This window comes from Stegastes partitus, unplaced genomic scaffold (genome assembly GCF_000690725.1).
Source record: "Stegastes partitus isolate 25-593 unplaced genomic scaffold, Stegastes_partitus-1.0.2 Scaffold352, whole genome shotgun sequence".
Taxonomy (NCBI): Eukaryota; Metazoa; Chordata; class Actinopteri; family Pomacentridae; genus Stegastes; species Stegastes partitus.
Genome location: NW_007578083.1, coordinates 546,283 through 561,349, shown reverse-complemented (window position 1 = coordinate 561,349; position 15,067 = coordinate 546,283). Strand labels below are relative to the sequence as shown.

At 40.6% G+C, this 15,067-nt stretch overlaps 2 protein-coding genes across 13 annotated transcripts in view; both read right to left on the bottom strand.

The window, feature by feature from the left end:
- The window catches only part of cdc6 (cell division cycle 6 homolog (S. cerevisiae)), a 10,601-nt gene extending 8,033 nt beyond the window's left edge, over positions 1-2,568 (bottom strand). The window contains exon 1 of the mRNA XM_008284270.1: positions 2,448-2,568. The gene's annotated coding sequence lies outside the window, so the exon portion shown is untranslated. The remainder of the gene's footprint in view (positions 1-2,447) is intronic.
- A 1,394-nt stretch (positions 2,569-3,962) lies between these two features.
- LOC103359070 (erythroid membrane-associated protein-like) overlaps positions 3,963-15,067 on the bottom strand; it is a 19,295-nt gene continuing 8,190 nt past the window's right edge. For 2 of the 12 annotated variants that reach the window (XM_008284257.1, XM_008284258.1), the window contains exons 4-5: positions 7,025-7,138; positions 3,963-5,951 (exon numbers count right to left, since the gene is read on the bottom strand). In XM_008284257.1, the coding sequence (XP_008282479.1) occupies positions 5,770-5,951; positions 7,025-7,138 (296 nt within the window). In that variant the 3' untranslated portion in view covers positions 3,963-5,769. Of the gene's footprint in view, positions 5,952-6,312; positions 6,478-7,024; positions 7,139-7,575; positions 7,918-9,414; positions 9,523-10,509; positions 10,558-10,760; positions 11,106-12,015; positions 12,131-15,067 lie in introns of those variants that run through there. The other 10 variants (XM_008284263.1, XM_008284264.1, XM_008284269.1 and 7 more) reach the window with 10 other exon arrangements.

Below are 15,067 nucleotides of genomic sequence, written 5' to 3'. Positions count from 1 at the left end.
AAAGTTGAATCTGGATCTGAACGATGCTTATTTGGAAAGCCCATGTTTTGTCATCAAGGACCTGATAACTTGTCTTACTTTCATGTCAGCTTTTCAAAACATTGGATTTACTCACAAACATTTAAGGATGACTACATGTGAATTTCCAAAGCTCTAATGGGGCTACATGTCATGATACAGGCTACCAGCTGTTGAAAGATCAACAGATAGAACAAGCAGCGTGGCATCAGTTCAAGGGCTTTTATTTGAAAAGATATATGGAGCAGTGAGAGCGCCAAATTACATAAATAAATCAATAAAATAATAATAAAATAAATGTGGAAATAAAAAGAAGAAGAAATGAAATTTTAAAAAAAATAATGTGGCAGTATAAAGCAATATTAATCAAAAATGAATCCATAAAAGGCTAACAAAAGTAGAAATATAAAGACAAATAAATAAAATAATGAAAATGCTAATATTGTTTTATTTATTTAAAATTTTCTTAAGTTTATTTAATATTTATTTTTTAATTTTTCTTTTAAAAAAATCATAATGTTGCAAAGGAAATATGTGCAGAAAAATGACCTTCCTACTGCGCACATTTCCTTTATATATAAATGTAAAATATCCAGTCTGTAACAAAATAAATATTTACAGCTATTTGGGGAATTGTTTTATGTAGAGTTCTAGAAACAGCACAACACCAACAGAGACAGTAGCACACATCAATTAAGAAAAAAAAGAGAAAAAAGCAGTAAACAAGGAAACAAACTGTTGGGAAGAACAGCTCTGCTGCCCTCACTACATGTTTGCGTACATAGCTATGCAGTGGCTAAACACTCTCCTATGAAGAACCCGAAACAGGAGCTGGCTTCAGGGGTTTTAATGGAAGCCGTGTGAAACTAAAAAGACAAAAAGACATAAAAAATAACTCACAGTATACAGCTGCTGTACAAATAACCCCCAAAATAATGCACCATGCATGTCAGCACAAACATGGACACCATAAATCAAATAAGGTTAACATTTTTTTGGCGCTGTTGTAACAGTGAACTTCAATGGTACCAACAAATAATATAAATATCCTGTACAATCAAATAAACTTAAAGAACCTACAGATTATGCTTCTTGCAGAGCAGTGTGAAACAGATGCATCCAGGTTGCAGGGCAGCTTCGAAATTAGAACCCAATGATGTTATTCAGCACCTGCGCTGTACACGAACAAGGCCAGTAGGTGGCACTTCGCTCCCTTAACCACATAATGAGTTACGCTCTAGGAGAAGCAGACCAACAGCAGCACGGTGTAATAATAGTACTAATAATGGTAATTATAATAACAGTAACTTAGTGTTCAATTATGTAAGGGATAATGCCCGACGAGGTGTCCATTATCAGAAATTAATGGACGACGCGGAGGCGTGAACCGTCCGACGCGAAGCGGAAGCAACCGTCCTCCGCTTCGCGTCGGACGGTTCNGAGAGGATTAAGGTGTGGCTAGATGATGGGTGGATGTTTGTACTGCCTACCAGTGCTCTGATCAGATGTAAACTCTGGCCTCCCTACCTGTCCTCTCTTCTTCACGTCGCCCATAATTCTCATCATACTCAGTCTAGTGAACACATCGAGCTCATCATCTCCAGTATTTCTACTATTTTTGGCCGTAGCTTCTTTCGCTTTGCAGCAGCTGGCATCTTACAAAACACTCTCACTCTTTGACTCCACTCACCACCTTCAAGCTACAAATCACACAGACTGTAGTCGACTGTTGCTCCTGCTGATCACTCCGGACTTTACTTCCATAAATAAATAAATACGCCTTTATTTTTCCCCCAGAGACTATGGATCTTGTATTTCCTTGATCTGCAAAATAAGGGTGTCAGTGATAAACTGATTAAGCAACCAATAAATCAGCAGCCATGTTAGCAGTTAAATCATTGTCTGAGTTACTGTTGGGCAAAATCATATTGAAATCTGACTTTCTTTGGTGTTGGATGGTTTTGGAATGAATCTCCTGCTCACATCTAACCCACCTCCTCCCCCACTGAGCGTCTGATCTGAATGACTGAAGGCTGCAGCCCTGGTTTGGCTCTTCAATGCAAATTAAACGAGCTGTGTGCTAAATCCGCCATGTTCATCAGCCTCATGTGGTTCTCTGAGCTGTAACTAGTGTGTTTAAAGTTTGATTAACTCTTGGATTCCTTCAGGTTTCTGCACTTTAAGCAGTGAACAATACAGCGTGCTGGATTATTGGCGCCAAGCTGCAGACGTCCGCAACAAAGCGCCACGAACTGCACATCAAAGCGACTGGCGCTTAACGTGAAACACGTCTCGTCAGCTTTATAATCATTTTGACGGTTTTCTGTCGATACAGAAATGAAAAACAAACTCTTTCGATCGACTCCCAGAGGAGGCTCTGCAGCTCGCCTCTCCGCCACCCGCCTCTAATAAACTATTTCCGGTCTTACCTCTTTAAAAAGATCGCGCTGAAAGATCGTCGGTAAAAAGTTAAAACAAGTCCTGGGAGCTCGGTGCCGTCTTTGTGAGATTAAAGCCGCTCTGCTCGTCCTGTCCGTCCTCTCCTGTCTGCAGACGGAAACCAAACTAGCGCCAAATCTCCTGCGCCTCCTCCTCCTCGATCAGCTGTGTTCCCGCCGCAGCGCTCTGATTGGTCGCAGGGGCAGCTTCCGCAACGCTCATTGGCTCAGAGCGCCCGGCACGGATGTTGCGTCGTTACGTTACGTTGTTGTGCCCCCCGTTGGCGGGAGTTTCAATAGAGCTGTTTTGGCGGAATGTAAATTTCCCGGGAACTGCAGGGTTTGTTTTGTGGCGTCATCGTTAACGCGGCGAAGCTTTTAATAATAATCCGGAAGTATTCACTTGACAAGGATTCATGACGCCACAGTTAAACGCATGAATGATGGCTGCTGGTTTTAAGACGTGTTGTGTCTGAGCTACAATCTGTCCGAGCAACATAACAGTACAATCCTCCATCAGAAGTGGATGTCCTGCATTAAGGATTCAACTTTATGTCAAAAACAGTATGTCAGATAGATCTATGATTGAAGTGCAACGTGCTCAGCTACAAAACAAATATATGTGCACCTTTAATCACCAAAATAAGTATAAAACACACACTACTATTAGTTTTAAAAAAAAAAACTCAATTTTTGGTTTTCCTTTATGGCCAATCTGTATCTAAGACTGAATTTTCTGCACACTGGGACCCAGTTTTTATTTTTTTAAAAGTTGAATCTGGATCTGAACGATGCTTATTTGGAAAGCCCATGTTTTGTCATCAAGGACCTGATAACTTGTCTTACTTTCATGTCAGCTTTTCAAAACATTGGATTTACTCACAAACATTTAAGGATGACTACATGTGAATTTCCAAAGCTCTAATGGGGCTACATGTCATGATACAGGCTACCAGCTGTTGAAAGATCAACAGATAGAACAAGCAGCGTGGCATCAGTTCAAGGGCTTTTATTTGAAAAGATATATGGAGCAGTGAGAGCGCCAAATTACATAAATAAATCAATAAAAGAATAATAAAATAAATGTGGAAATAAAAACAAGAAGAAATGAAATTTTTAAAAAAAATAATGTGGCAATATAAAGCAATATTAATCAAAAATGAATCCATAAAAGGCTAACATTGCCCATGGGCGATGAGCTGCAGGTTCTCTAGACAGCATTCTTTACTACAACAGCAGCTGTTTATATATTTATGTACACTTTACTTGAGCTCGCTAGGACAGTGTCGCGTGTGTTAGAACTATGCTTTATAGTTCTGTTGCACTTGTTGATTTAGGGGCACCACCTCAGTTTACTGAGGAGTTATTTTAAATGAAATGGTGGTGTGAACAGTCCTGTTTCTTGTTGCCATGGAGACTCCGCCCCCCATCCTGTGGTCCTGGAAGCTGATAAGGAGGGTTGTAAAAGCATGGCTGCATACAAGTGAAAGAATCTGTAGTGAGGTCTTCTCTTTTACTTATATTCTTCTTTATTTCGAACAAACAAACGATTGAAATAAATGGAAAAGAAAAATAAAAGCAAACTTCAATATAATACACATTTGACCCGTTCGAAAAGGGATAAGCCTAGGCTTGTCAAGTCCTACCCCCATTCTTCACCATTAAAAAAGTCAAAATCCTATACAATAAACTAAATAGGCAACACACACACACAAAAATACTCCAATCAAGCTATTTAAGGAAACAGAGCAAAACAAAAACACATAAGAAAATGAACAACCACCATTCACATCTGTACATGTTACATTTTCCTTCCTCATTTCTGTATTTATCAAAGATATATCTTTTGTTTCGTTAAGACCATTCCACAAAACCACCCCACAAATGGAAATACACATATTTTTTAAATTGGTTCGAGCATAATGCTGTTCCATGTTTAGTTTCCTTCTACAGTTGTAACCCCCCCACTCTGTCTTTGAACAGTTTATAGGTAGTTTATTTTTTGCTTTGTACATTATTTGTGCAGTCTTAAATTCTACCAGATCCCCAAACTTTAAGGTATGTCATTTTAAAAACTGTATATTAGTGTGTTCATAATATCCTGCATTGCGTACTATACAAATGGCTCTCTTTTGTATTGTGCGTAGTGATTGTAAGGTGGTTTTGTAGGTGTTGCCCCATACTTCCACACAGTAATTTAAATACGGTAACACCAGTGAACTATACAGAATATACAGTGCTCTCTCATTCATTTATTATATGTACACAGGCTAAATCACGGTTTTCCCAGTCTCTGTTTGGTGTGTTCATAACTGCATTGATCTCAATAAGAAGTCATTGGATCACCTATCCAAGAATCACATCTGTAGGTGGTATGAGGACCAAGATAACTTTCTACAGGGGGGAGCAGCAAGCAGGGAGAGGTGGGGAGCAAGGGGTGAGGACGGAAACTATCAGAGGCGTGGTCATGTTATTGCCAAAATGGCTCCATAGCGCCACCTTGAAAATTCCAGCAGTTTGTTTCCTTTGTTTCCTCGTTTACTGCTTTTTTCTTAACTGATGTGTGCTAAGTCTTTGTCGGTGTTGTGCCGTTTCTAGAACAAAAATTTCCCTGAGGTACCCCACCAAAGGGATCAATAAAGTTCTATCTAATCTAATCTATTTAAAATGCTTAGCTTTCCTTCCCCTTTATGTGCTATAGGGTGCTAAGTTTACTCCAGTATTGAAGTGCAGTCGCTTTTACGTATTCTGCACTCCTGCCATGTGGTTGACAATGAACCTGCACTGATCTCACCTCTTTGTGTGAATGTGGGTTGGCAAGAGACCAACCTTTGAGCTGTTTAAGCTCTCCAGTTTAAAATGGGAGATTAGAGCATCATAGTTAAACTAAGTAATTGACAATTAGTGACAAACAGGTCAGTCACATTTTTCTTCAACAACTGAAACCTTTTCCAGCAAAACTAAACATCTTTTTTTTTTTTTTTTTTAAATCAAAAATCTTTAAAAAACGCAATAAAATTAGAGCAGCTCTACATCAGATTCCTCAGTGGTGCACAGCCCCTTGTTTTGTAGATAGTAGAAAACAAACAAGCTATAGAACATTTTTTATATCTGTACAATGCCTTATGCGTATTGTATTTTTAATCTGGGTCACTTGTTTCTTCAGTTTTATTTAGTGTGTTGTTTATACTGAAATAAAAGTTTGAATACATGCATACAGTTTCTGTCTTATTAGTATGAAAATTAAGAGTGAAATTCACTGTGATGCTGGGGGGCGCCACCTAAAATCTTGCCAAATTGGTCAGGGCCGGCCCTATCTATCGTCAGAACCACCACCTGTGCCGACGCTGGGAATCCGCTGACGGCCTCCAGCACCGCGCTTCTGAGAGCTCCACTGCAGAGCTTGTTCATCTCTTTCTGCTTCTTGGGTCTTGAGAGTTTCCTTTTCAGAGGACTCTTCTTTATCCCTCCTTCTTCTGACTATATTAGAAAGCCCTGTGAAAACATGAAAACCAGAGACTCAGTTCATGCCGTTTAAGGAAGTTTGTGAACACTGCTCAGGTGTCTAACAGAATAATAAAATGACCAAAGTGATGACCTGTGCTCCACTAACTTGAATTACATGATGCCAAACTCTTCACATCCTTANGCAGCCAATCAGAATCGAGTATTCACCCAGACCATGGTATAAGTATTGTTTATCCCAATCTATGAAATGATCAACCACTGGCCCATAGGCGATGAGCTGCAGGTTCTCTAGACATTCTTTACTGAAACTCTGCTTCTAGCTCAAGTGCACATAAATATATTTGTTATTGACTGGAGGTTTTGTAGAACCAGAACAGTTGTGATCAAGACAGCCATTCTTTCATCCATTACACCTCTTGCTGTATGTTTCTTGGGCCGTTTGCTGCACCAGCGTTGTCGACGCTTTCATCTCGTTCTGCTCCTGGGGTCCTCAGAGTTTGCATTTCAAAGGTCTCTTCTTTATCCCTCCTTCTTCTGACTATATTAGAAAGCCCTGTGAAAACATGAAAACCAGAGACTCAGTTCATGCTGATTAAGGAAGTTTGTGAACACTGCTCAGGTGTCTAACAGAATAATAAAACGACCAAAGTGATGACCTGTGCTCCACTAACTTGAATTACATGATGCCAAACTCTTCACATCCTTAAATAAAACGGATTTTGCAAAGTAAAACTGAAATCCTATTGCAGAGCAGTGAGTGAGACAGAAGACGCATCGATGTGGGATTTACATCCTACAGATTTACCAGCTGCTCACAGGTTTAATCAGCATCGTGTGAACTTGTTCAACAAGAGCTTGAATGTTATAGATAGAAGTCCAACACAGCAGCTTCAAATAAAACTGTCCAAATGGTTTAAATGTCTGTTTGGTGAAACTACTCACAAGACATGGACAGACTTATTTGTAATAGATCACAAGTCAATACTCAGGAAATACTCAGTTTAAGTACACATCGGTCAACAACTGTCCCCAAGTGAACCATCGGAGTCAATGTACAACGTCAAAATCCAACATTTCATAATAATAAAGTCGTAACTTACAAGGCTTGATGACGTTCCACCGGAAAATGACCACGAGAACGAGAACGAGAACGAGAACAGCAAAAACAGCGATGGGAATGCCCATCATGTTGGGATGTTTAGTTGGTTCTGCATCTGAAGGAAAACCAAAGAACAATGAATTCAGTATGATGTTTATCATCTTAAAAAGGCCATTTTCACATTCCTCCCACAGTCAAATTATCGTGTATTAAAAACAGTGGACTATTGTGTATCAAAGCCATTTTTCTGGAGATCTCGTCAACAACATAAAATCAGCCTCACCTGGATTCGTTGTTCCTCCCGTGGAAGCCGTTGTCGTAATGAAAGCATCCGTCTTCTTCGGTGTGACTTCTCAAATGGAAAACACACAAGTATTGTTTCTAATTACATCTTATTTGGATTTTGTTCTTAATTTCCAGATAGACACTTTATTCATCTCCTGGGGAAACTCATGCATCTATTATGCAGCTTCAGATTCATTCAACATACTGAATACATTTACTAAAAACTGACAGTAAAGTCAATCACAGTATTAAATTCAGTGCACTCACCAACAATGGTAAAATTAAAGGTGATGTTCTGCTTTCTTATAAAGCATTTGTATCGTCCACTGTCACTGGAGTGTGCTGGGAAGATCTCAAGAGTCACGATCCCTTTGCGCAGGTCTTCAAGAACCAGACGTGTTCTGTTTCTGTACTGCTCCATCGGTGGTTGAGGATGTTCCTGTCCAAGCCGACGGCTGTAGATGTAACTGTTGAGGTCACTGAAGTTGCCATCGAGTCTCTTACAAGTCAGCGTGTCATTCTCCAAGTTGGTGGGGGGATTGGTTCTATACTGAAGAGGAGCTTTACCGCCTTCCTGTGCTTCGATTGGCTGAGCGGCTTCATGTTTTTCTGCTGAAACAAACCATAAAACCATGAATATTTGAACGCTTCTAAACTGTAATGACATCAGGTGGGCTTGTTTGGTCTGAGGGTGTGAGACAAGACAACAGGCCTCCATCATGGAGCAGGCTACACCTGGATCTGTTCAGGTGAAGTGGTGTCACTGAGTTTAGCTTCCTGGTTGACTGGAACCACAACAGCTGGCTCTTTAAACTGTGGGTTTCACAACCAACTCAGAGGTTGTTCATCACATCCAGTGAGGTTAAAACTGTTTTATATAATCACACTATTTGAGGAGTATAAAAGCCATACAAACTGTAAACAATGTGCCATTTCATCACTTGACTTTTTTCAAATACAAAAAAAGGCTAAAAGATATACAATCTGACCATAAAATAACCTAAAAATATAAGTAAACACAAATAAGGACAGAAGAATGTGCACAAGGCACATATTAAGACTTTGGTTCCGAACCGGATTTGTATGTAGAAAACACGTGCAGTGAAAACTGTGCAAATCACGCAATATGAAATTACTGACAGTGCAGTAAACAGTGCAGGCACCGACTGAGCACGATCCCAGGATAATGTTTTTGATGATGAGGATTTATTAAGACACCAGGAGGTAGAAAAAAATGGAAGTGACTCATGGACGTGGACGGACTGTGGCAGGAGGGAGTTTAGCTTCGGGGCTAGCCTCGGCTCACCTGTGGCACTCTCACTGCAGGTGTACTGTCTCTACACCTTCTAACAATGATCTTAGAGCAACACTAGTGAAATGTGTTCAGGAAGCAAAAAGCAGAATCGAGATGAAGCTTTCTGAACAATTCCTTCCGAACTAGAACCGGTTCGGACTCGCCTAAACCTACGTTCTCCGCTACTCACTTTCTATGAAAAAACTACGTGACATTAAGTAAACNCTCTTCTTTATCCCTCCTTCTTCTGACTATATTAGAAAGCCCTGTGAAAACATGAAAACCAGAGACTCAGTTCATGCCGTTTAAGGAAGTTTGTGAACACTGCTCAGGTGTCTAACAGAATAATAAAATGACCAAAGTGATGACCTGTGCTCCACTAACTTGAATTACATGATGCCAAACTCTTCACATCCTTAAATAAAATTGATTTTGCAAAGTAAAACTGAAATCCTATTGCAGAGCAGTGAGTGAGACAGAAGACGCATCGATGTGGGATTTACATCCTACAGATTTACCAGCTGCTCACAGGTTTAATCAGCATCGTGTGAACTTGTTCAACAAGAGCTTGAATGTTATAGATAGAAGTCCAACACAGCAGCTTCAAATAAAACTGTCCAAATGGTTTAAATGTCTGTTTGGTGAAACTACTCACAAGACACGGAAAGACTTATTGTAATAGATCACAAGTCAATACTCAGGAAATACTCAGTTTAAGTACACATCGGTCAACAACTGTCCCCAAGTGAACCATCTGTGTCAATGTACAACGTCAAAATCCAACATTTCATAATAATAAAGTCGTAACTTACAAGGCTTGATGACGTTCCACCGGAAAATGACCACGAGAACGAGACCGAGACCAAGAACAATGGGAATGACGATGCCCCACACGTTGGGATGTTTAGTTGGTTCTGCATCTGAAGGAAAACCAAAGAACACTGAATTCAGTATGATGTTTATCATCTTAAAAAGACCATTTTCACATTCCTCCCACAGTCAAATGATCTTGTATATATAAAAAAATAAAAAGAAATAAATAAAATGGTACAGTCGTGACTCGATAATCAGACACTAAATGCAAAACCTTCTTTTATGTCGGATAGCAAGGCTGTCGGATTGTCAAGATGGAGGTCGAGATACAAGGAGGGCTTGATGCTGGAAGGCTCATTAGTTGTTAATATTTATTGTTCATAGTTGTTATAATAACTAGTGTATTGTTAGAACACTACACATCACTGGATTTCAGCCTAACTGACCGGTGCACTTGTGCACGTTCCAACCAATTCCACCCCGTCGGAGCGCACCCCCGGGGTGGAAGTGTCCAGAACACACAGGCAGTACTTGGCTGCTGATGCTAGTTTAGTTAGCGCTCACACTTCTGTTTCCTCCATCGGTGGCGGCGGGGGAGTGGCAGATACGCTCCACCGTTACCATCCATGTTTACTTCCATAAACACTGAGCGCGCTCGCTGTGTGTGACGTCGTCGTGTCCTCTTCTGCGCATGCTGGACACTTTTGGGTCGTATGAAGTTCACACAGCAGATCACATACAAGTCGCATTGAACTGGAAACGTGAAGGAACTCACAAAGAAATCGGATTTCACAAAAAAAAAATCCTCATTGAGCATCAAGTCCTGCAGTGTGAACGTAGCCAATCTGTGGGATTGTTCAGTCAGATAATACGCCGTCATCCTGATTGGTGACATTAAATGTCATGTCGGAGTCAGAATCCAAGGCTGTCGCTATGTTAAGGCTGTTTTTATGGGTTCTGTTGGTTTTTCCTAAAAACCTGTCAGATAGCAAGGTTTAGGATTGGTAAGGGTCAGATTATCGAGTCATGACTGTATATTGTGTATTAAAGCCATTGTTCTAGAGATCTCGTCAAAAACATAAAACCAGCCTCACCTGGATTCGTCTTTATTCCCGCTGAAGCTGTCTTCTTCTTCGATGTGACTTTTCAAATGGAAAACACACAAGTATTGTTTCTAATTACATCTTATTTGGATTTTGTTCTTAATTTCCAGATAGACACTTTATTCATCTCCTGGGGAAACTCATGCATCTATTATGCAGCTTCAGATTCATTCAACATACTGAATACATTTACTAAAAACTGACAGTAAAGTCAATCACAGTATTAAATTCAGTGCACTCACCAACAATGGTAAAATTAAAGGTGATGTTCTGCTTTCTTATAAAGCATTTGTATCGTCCACTGTCACTGGAGTGTACTGGGAAGATCTCAAGAGTCACGATCCCTTTGCGCAGGTCTTCAAGAACCAGACGTGTTCTGTTTCTGTACTGCTCCATCGGTGGTTGAGGATGTTCCTGTCCAAGCCGACGGCTGTAGATGTAACTGTTGAGGTCACTGAAGTTGCCATCGAGTCTCTTACAAGTCAGCGTGTCATTCTCCAAGTTGGTGGGGGGATTGGTTCTATACTGAAGAGGAGCTTTACCGCCTTCCTGTGCTTCGATTGGCTGAGTGGCTTCATGTTTTTCTGCTGAAACAAACCATAAAACCATGAATATTTGAACGCTTCTAAACTGTAATGACATCAGGTGGGCTTGTTTGGTCTGAGGGTGTGAGACAAGACAACAGGCCTCCATCATGGAGCAGGCTACACTTCACCTGGATCTGTTCAGGTGAAGTGGTGTCACTGAGTTTAGCTTCCTGGTTGACTGGAACCACAACAGCTGGCTCTTTAAACTGTGGGTTTCACAACCAACTCAGAGGTTGTTCATCACATCCAGTGAGGTTAAAACTGTTTTATATAATCACACTATTTGAGGAGTATAAAAGCCATACAAACTGTAAACAATGTGCCATTTCATCACTTGACTTTTTTCAAATACAAAAAAAGGCTAAAAGATATACAATCTGACCATAAAATAAGCTAAAAATATAAGTAAACACAAATAAGGACAGAAGAATGTGCATAACGCACATATTAAGACTTTGGTTCCGAACCGGATTTGTATGTAGAAAACACGTGCAGTGAAAACTGTGCAAATCACGCAATATGAAATTACTGACAGTGCAGTAAACAGTGCAGGCACCGACTGAGCACGATCCCAGGATAATGTTTTTGATGATGAGGATTTATTAAGACACCAGGAGGTAGAAAAAAATGGAAGTGACTCATGGACGTGGACGGACTGTGGCAGGAGGGAGTTTAGCTTCGGGGCTAGCCTCGGCTCACCTGTGGCACTCTCACTGCAGGTGTACTGTCTCTACACCTTCTAACAATGATCTTAGAGCAACACTAGTGAAATGTGTTCAGGAAGCAAAAAGCAGAATCGAGATGAAGCTTTCAATTCCTTCCGAACTAGAACCGGTTCGGACTCGCCTAAACCTACGTTCTCCGCTACTCACTTTCTATGAAAAAACTACGTGACATTAAGTAAACTTACCGGCGATGACCGACGACAAAACAATCAGTAAAGTTATCAACGCGACTTTCATCGTCACTCCGAGCCGCTGAGCAGAAGAGACGGAGGTCTCACAACGTTTTGCGGCTACTCCGTCCTGATGTGGAGGCATGTTTTCAGCTTTAAACTCTGCAACACGACTACAGCTGAGAGGGATAGATCCTTCCAGACGGATTTAGCGCGGAAACACGGCAGCGCGCGGAGAGCCAATCAGAGATCAGAATGATCCAAACGTCACAGAGCGGAAGGGTTCGTTTTAGTTTCTCATTGGCTGCCGGTTTACCCTGGAAAGCTCGGAGCGTTGACGAGGGCCCCCGGTGCAGCTGCCGTGTACGACCCACGTTCGTCTGACTTCCTCAAACAGCGTCAAACTCAATTGACTTCGTTTTCACTCCGAAAACAACAACTTAAAACCGTTCAACACTGAACGCTTTGTGTTACAACACCGCACTCGGCTTTGAGAAATCTCACACACCCCTCCATGTGCAGAATGGTACAGGTCTTCTCTTCTGGGTAAACTTAAGACAGTTCATTTATACATTATCTACGATTGTTGTTTTCTACGTTCACGCGTTTCACGTGTTTTATTTCACTATTTCGCTGTTTTGCACCATTTGCAGTAGCGGCGCTTTTTACTGTCATAACTTTATTCATATTCCTCATTGTTCTCTGTTAAAACAACGTGTTGACGGAAGCAGCTTCACGCGATCATGCGCCCCTTTTTTATGTGAACGCGCACAGCGTCCACAGCAGAAAGTCTGAGTCGACAAAGAAAGTTTGTGACACCGGAGTCTCTGGCTGGGGCTTCCGTTTATGTCGAGCCAGCTTACACAAAGAAAGCCCGGCTAGTTCACACGTGTCTCATTCATATTCTGAGCTGGACTGAAAGTACAATTGACAGTTTTTTTGGTTTCTCTCTGGACCTGACATCTCACAGCTATCAGGGAGTCAGTCAGCCAGCAGTCCTCCTGCAGACACCAAGCGAGTGCTCGACCAGGACACCAGTCATACAGCAGCACTGGGAAGATGCTGACCTCTCTCAAGACACTCACATGGAAGGAGGACCAAAAGACGCAAAAGATCTTCAGGCGATTTTGCTAAAATAAAATAAAATAATATAAAATAAAATAAAAATAATGAAATAAAATAAAAAGGAGCAACGGCGATGCAACATCAATTAAATACTTTAAACAGCTGATGTGTCCCCATCACTGCACCACCAGGTCCTGAAGCACGTTTCTATTCCAACATAAGTTAATCACATTGGATTGTCTTTGCAACCTTCTTGAAAACAGTCTGAACATTTCTAAGACTCTCCACGTGGAGTAAAACGCACAGTGCAGCAGCCGCCATTCACCAAACATGTTCACTTTCATGCTAGAAACTGAATGTGTACGTACCTGGTCTGAAAGAAGCTTTTCTCCAACAGCCCACATTCTGTCTCACTGAGAACCCGGACCACGCATTCCAGTTTGCAAGTCAAGAGCGCGCGAAAAGAGGTCACGTGACGAAGTTTCCCGCGTTCCGGAGGCTCATTGACTGACGGAGGGCTGCACTGGCGAATCAAAAGTGGCCTCTTTCTTTGGTTGCATAAAATATTCAGCTTTTTTACAAATATGCTTCCATCGCACCCTAGAGTTAAAATCTCGCGATATCTTTTTATAATAATGATGCTCCTATTCGCAGACAGTAGCGGCAGGAGAGAACACTGGAAGACAGGATGGAGGGAGAAGAGTTTGGTTTTATACAGTCCTCCTCAAATGTATTCATACCCTCCCATTAAAGAAGAAGAAAAACAAACAGCTGTCACTGAAATAAGTTGACAAAAGTAACAATAAATAAAAATGTAATGATAATAATAATGAAAATATCATGACGTTGCTTTTGAATTGTGGTTCAACAGAAATATTTAAAAAACAAAACACACACAAACAAGCAAACCAGCATGATGGGACCCATGAACTAACATTTAGCTGAACGACCCTCTGAGCCAATCACTGCCATCAGGTGTTTCCTGTAACTCTCAGTCAGACTTCTGCACCTGTTGACAGGTATTCTGGACCACTGCTCACCTGCTCATCAGCAAAGAGCTCTCATTTGTCTGAGACAGTTTTTTTTTTTTAATTATTCTTTTCAACCACAATTCAAAAGCAACGTCTTATTTCACTAAATTAGAATTTAACACATTTTTATTTATTATTACTTTTTTCAGTTTCTAGTTATTTTATTGTGAATTTTGTCTTTTCTTTAATGGAAGGAGATGAATAAATGAGGATGACTGTAGATCCCCTGGAACTTGTGCCACGGAGTTGATAAGCACTGAAACACGACTTCTGATGGGATTTGAGGAGGATCATGACCAGAGGGTGGCAGTACAACAACATTACAACATGCACATGGGACATCACTGCAACAAAACGGAGTTAACTTGGAAAATAAAAACTGAAACCATATTGGACTGTAGAATATTTACACACATGTACAATAGTAAAAACAGAAATGTGTTTTTTTGTTGGCTTGGGAAAATCTACTTTTACTCACAGTGCACCTGCAACCTTCAGTTTATCTGAAGCTGGACTTATTTTTACTCTCAGATCCATTCAGGCTTTACATTTAATATTTTATTTCCAGCTGCCTTGTTTGAGTTGTAGCTTTTCAAACTGAAATGCTCTGATGGGTGGTTTAATGGTTTTATTAACTTTTCATATTTTGTTGTCCAGGTTTAATTGTGTGCCTTCATCTTATATTTTCTTTCTCAGCTACACGGTAAATCATGTATTCATACCTCAATATGCTCCCAGTTTAAATAAAGGACTCAATTCCCACCACATATTTTCCGTTTAAATGTTTACACTCTCAAAAGTTGTCCTAAAGTCACAAACCTACTATGAACTTAAAGCTTTAACTAATAATTATCTTCATCATCAATTTCTTTTCTGATTATTTTCTAATAAATCATCCATCCATTATCTACACACCGCTTAATCCTCACTAGGGTCATGGGGGGTTGGAGTCTATCCCAGCTGACTCAGGG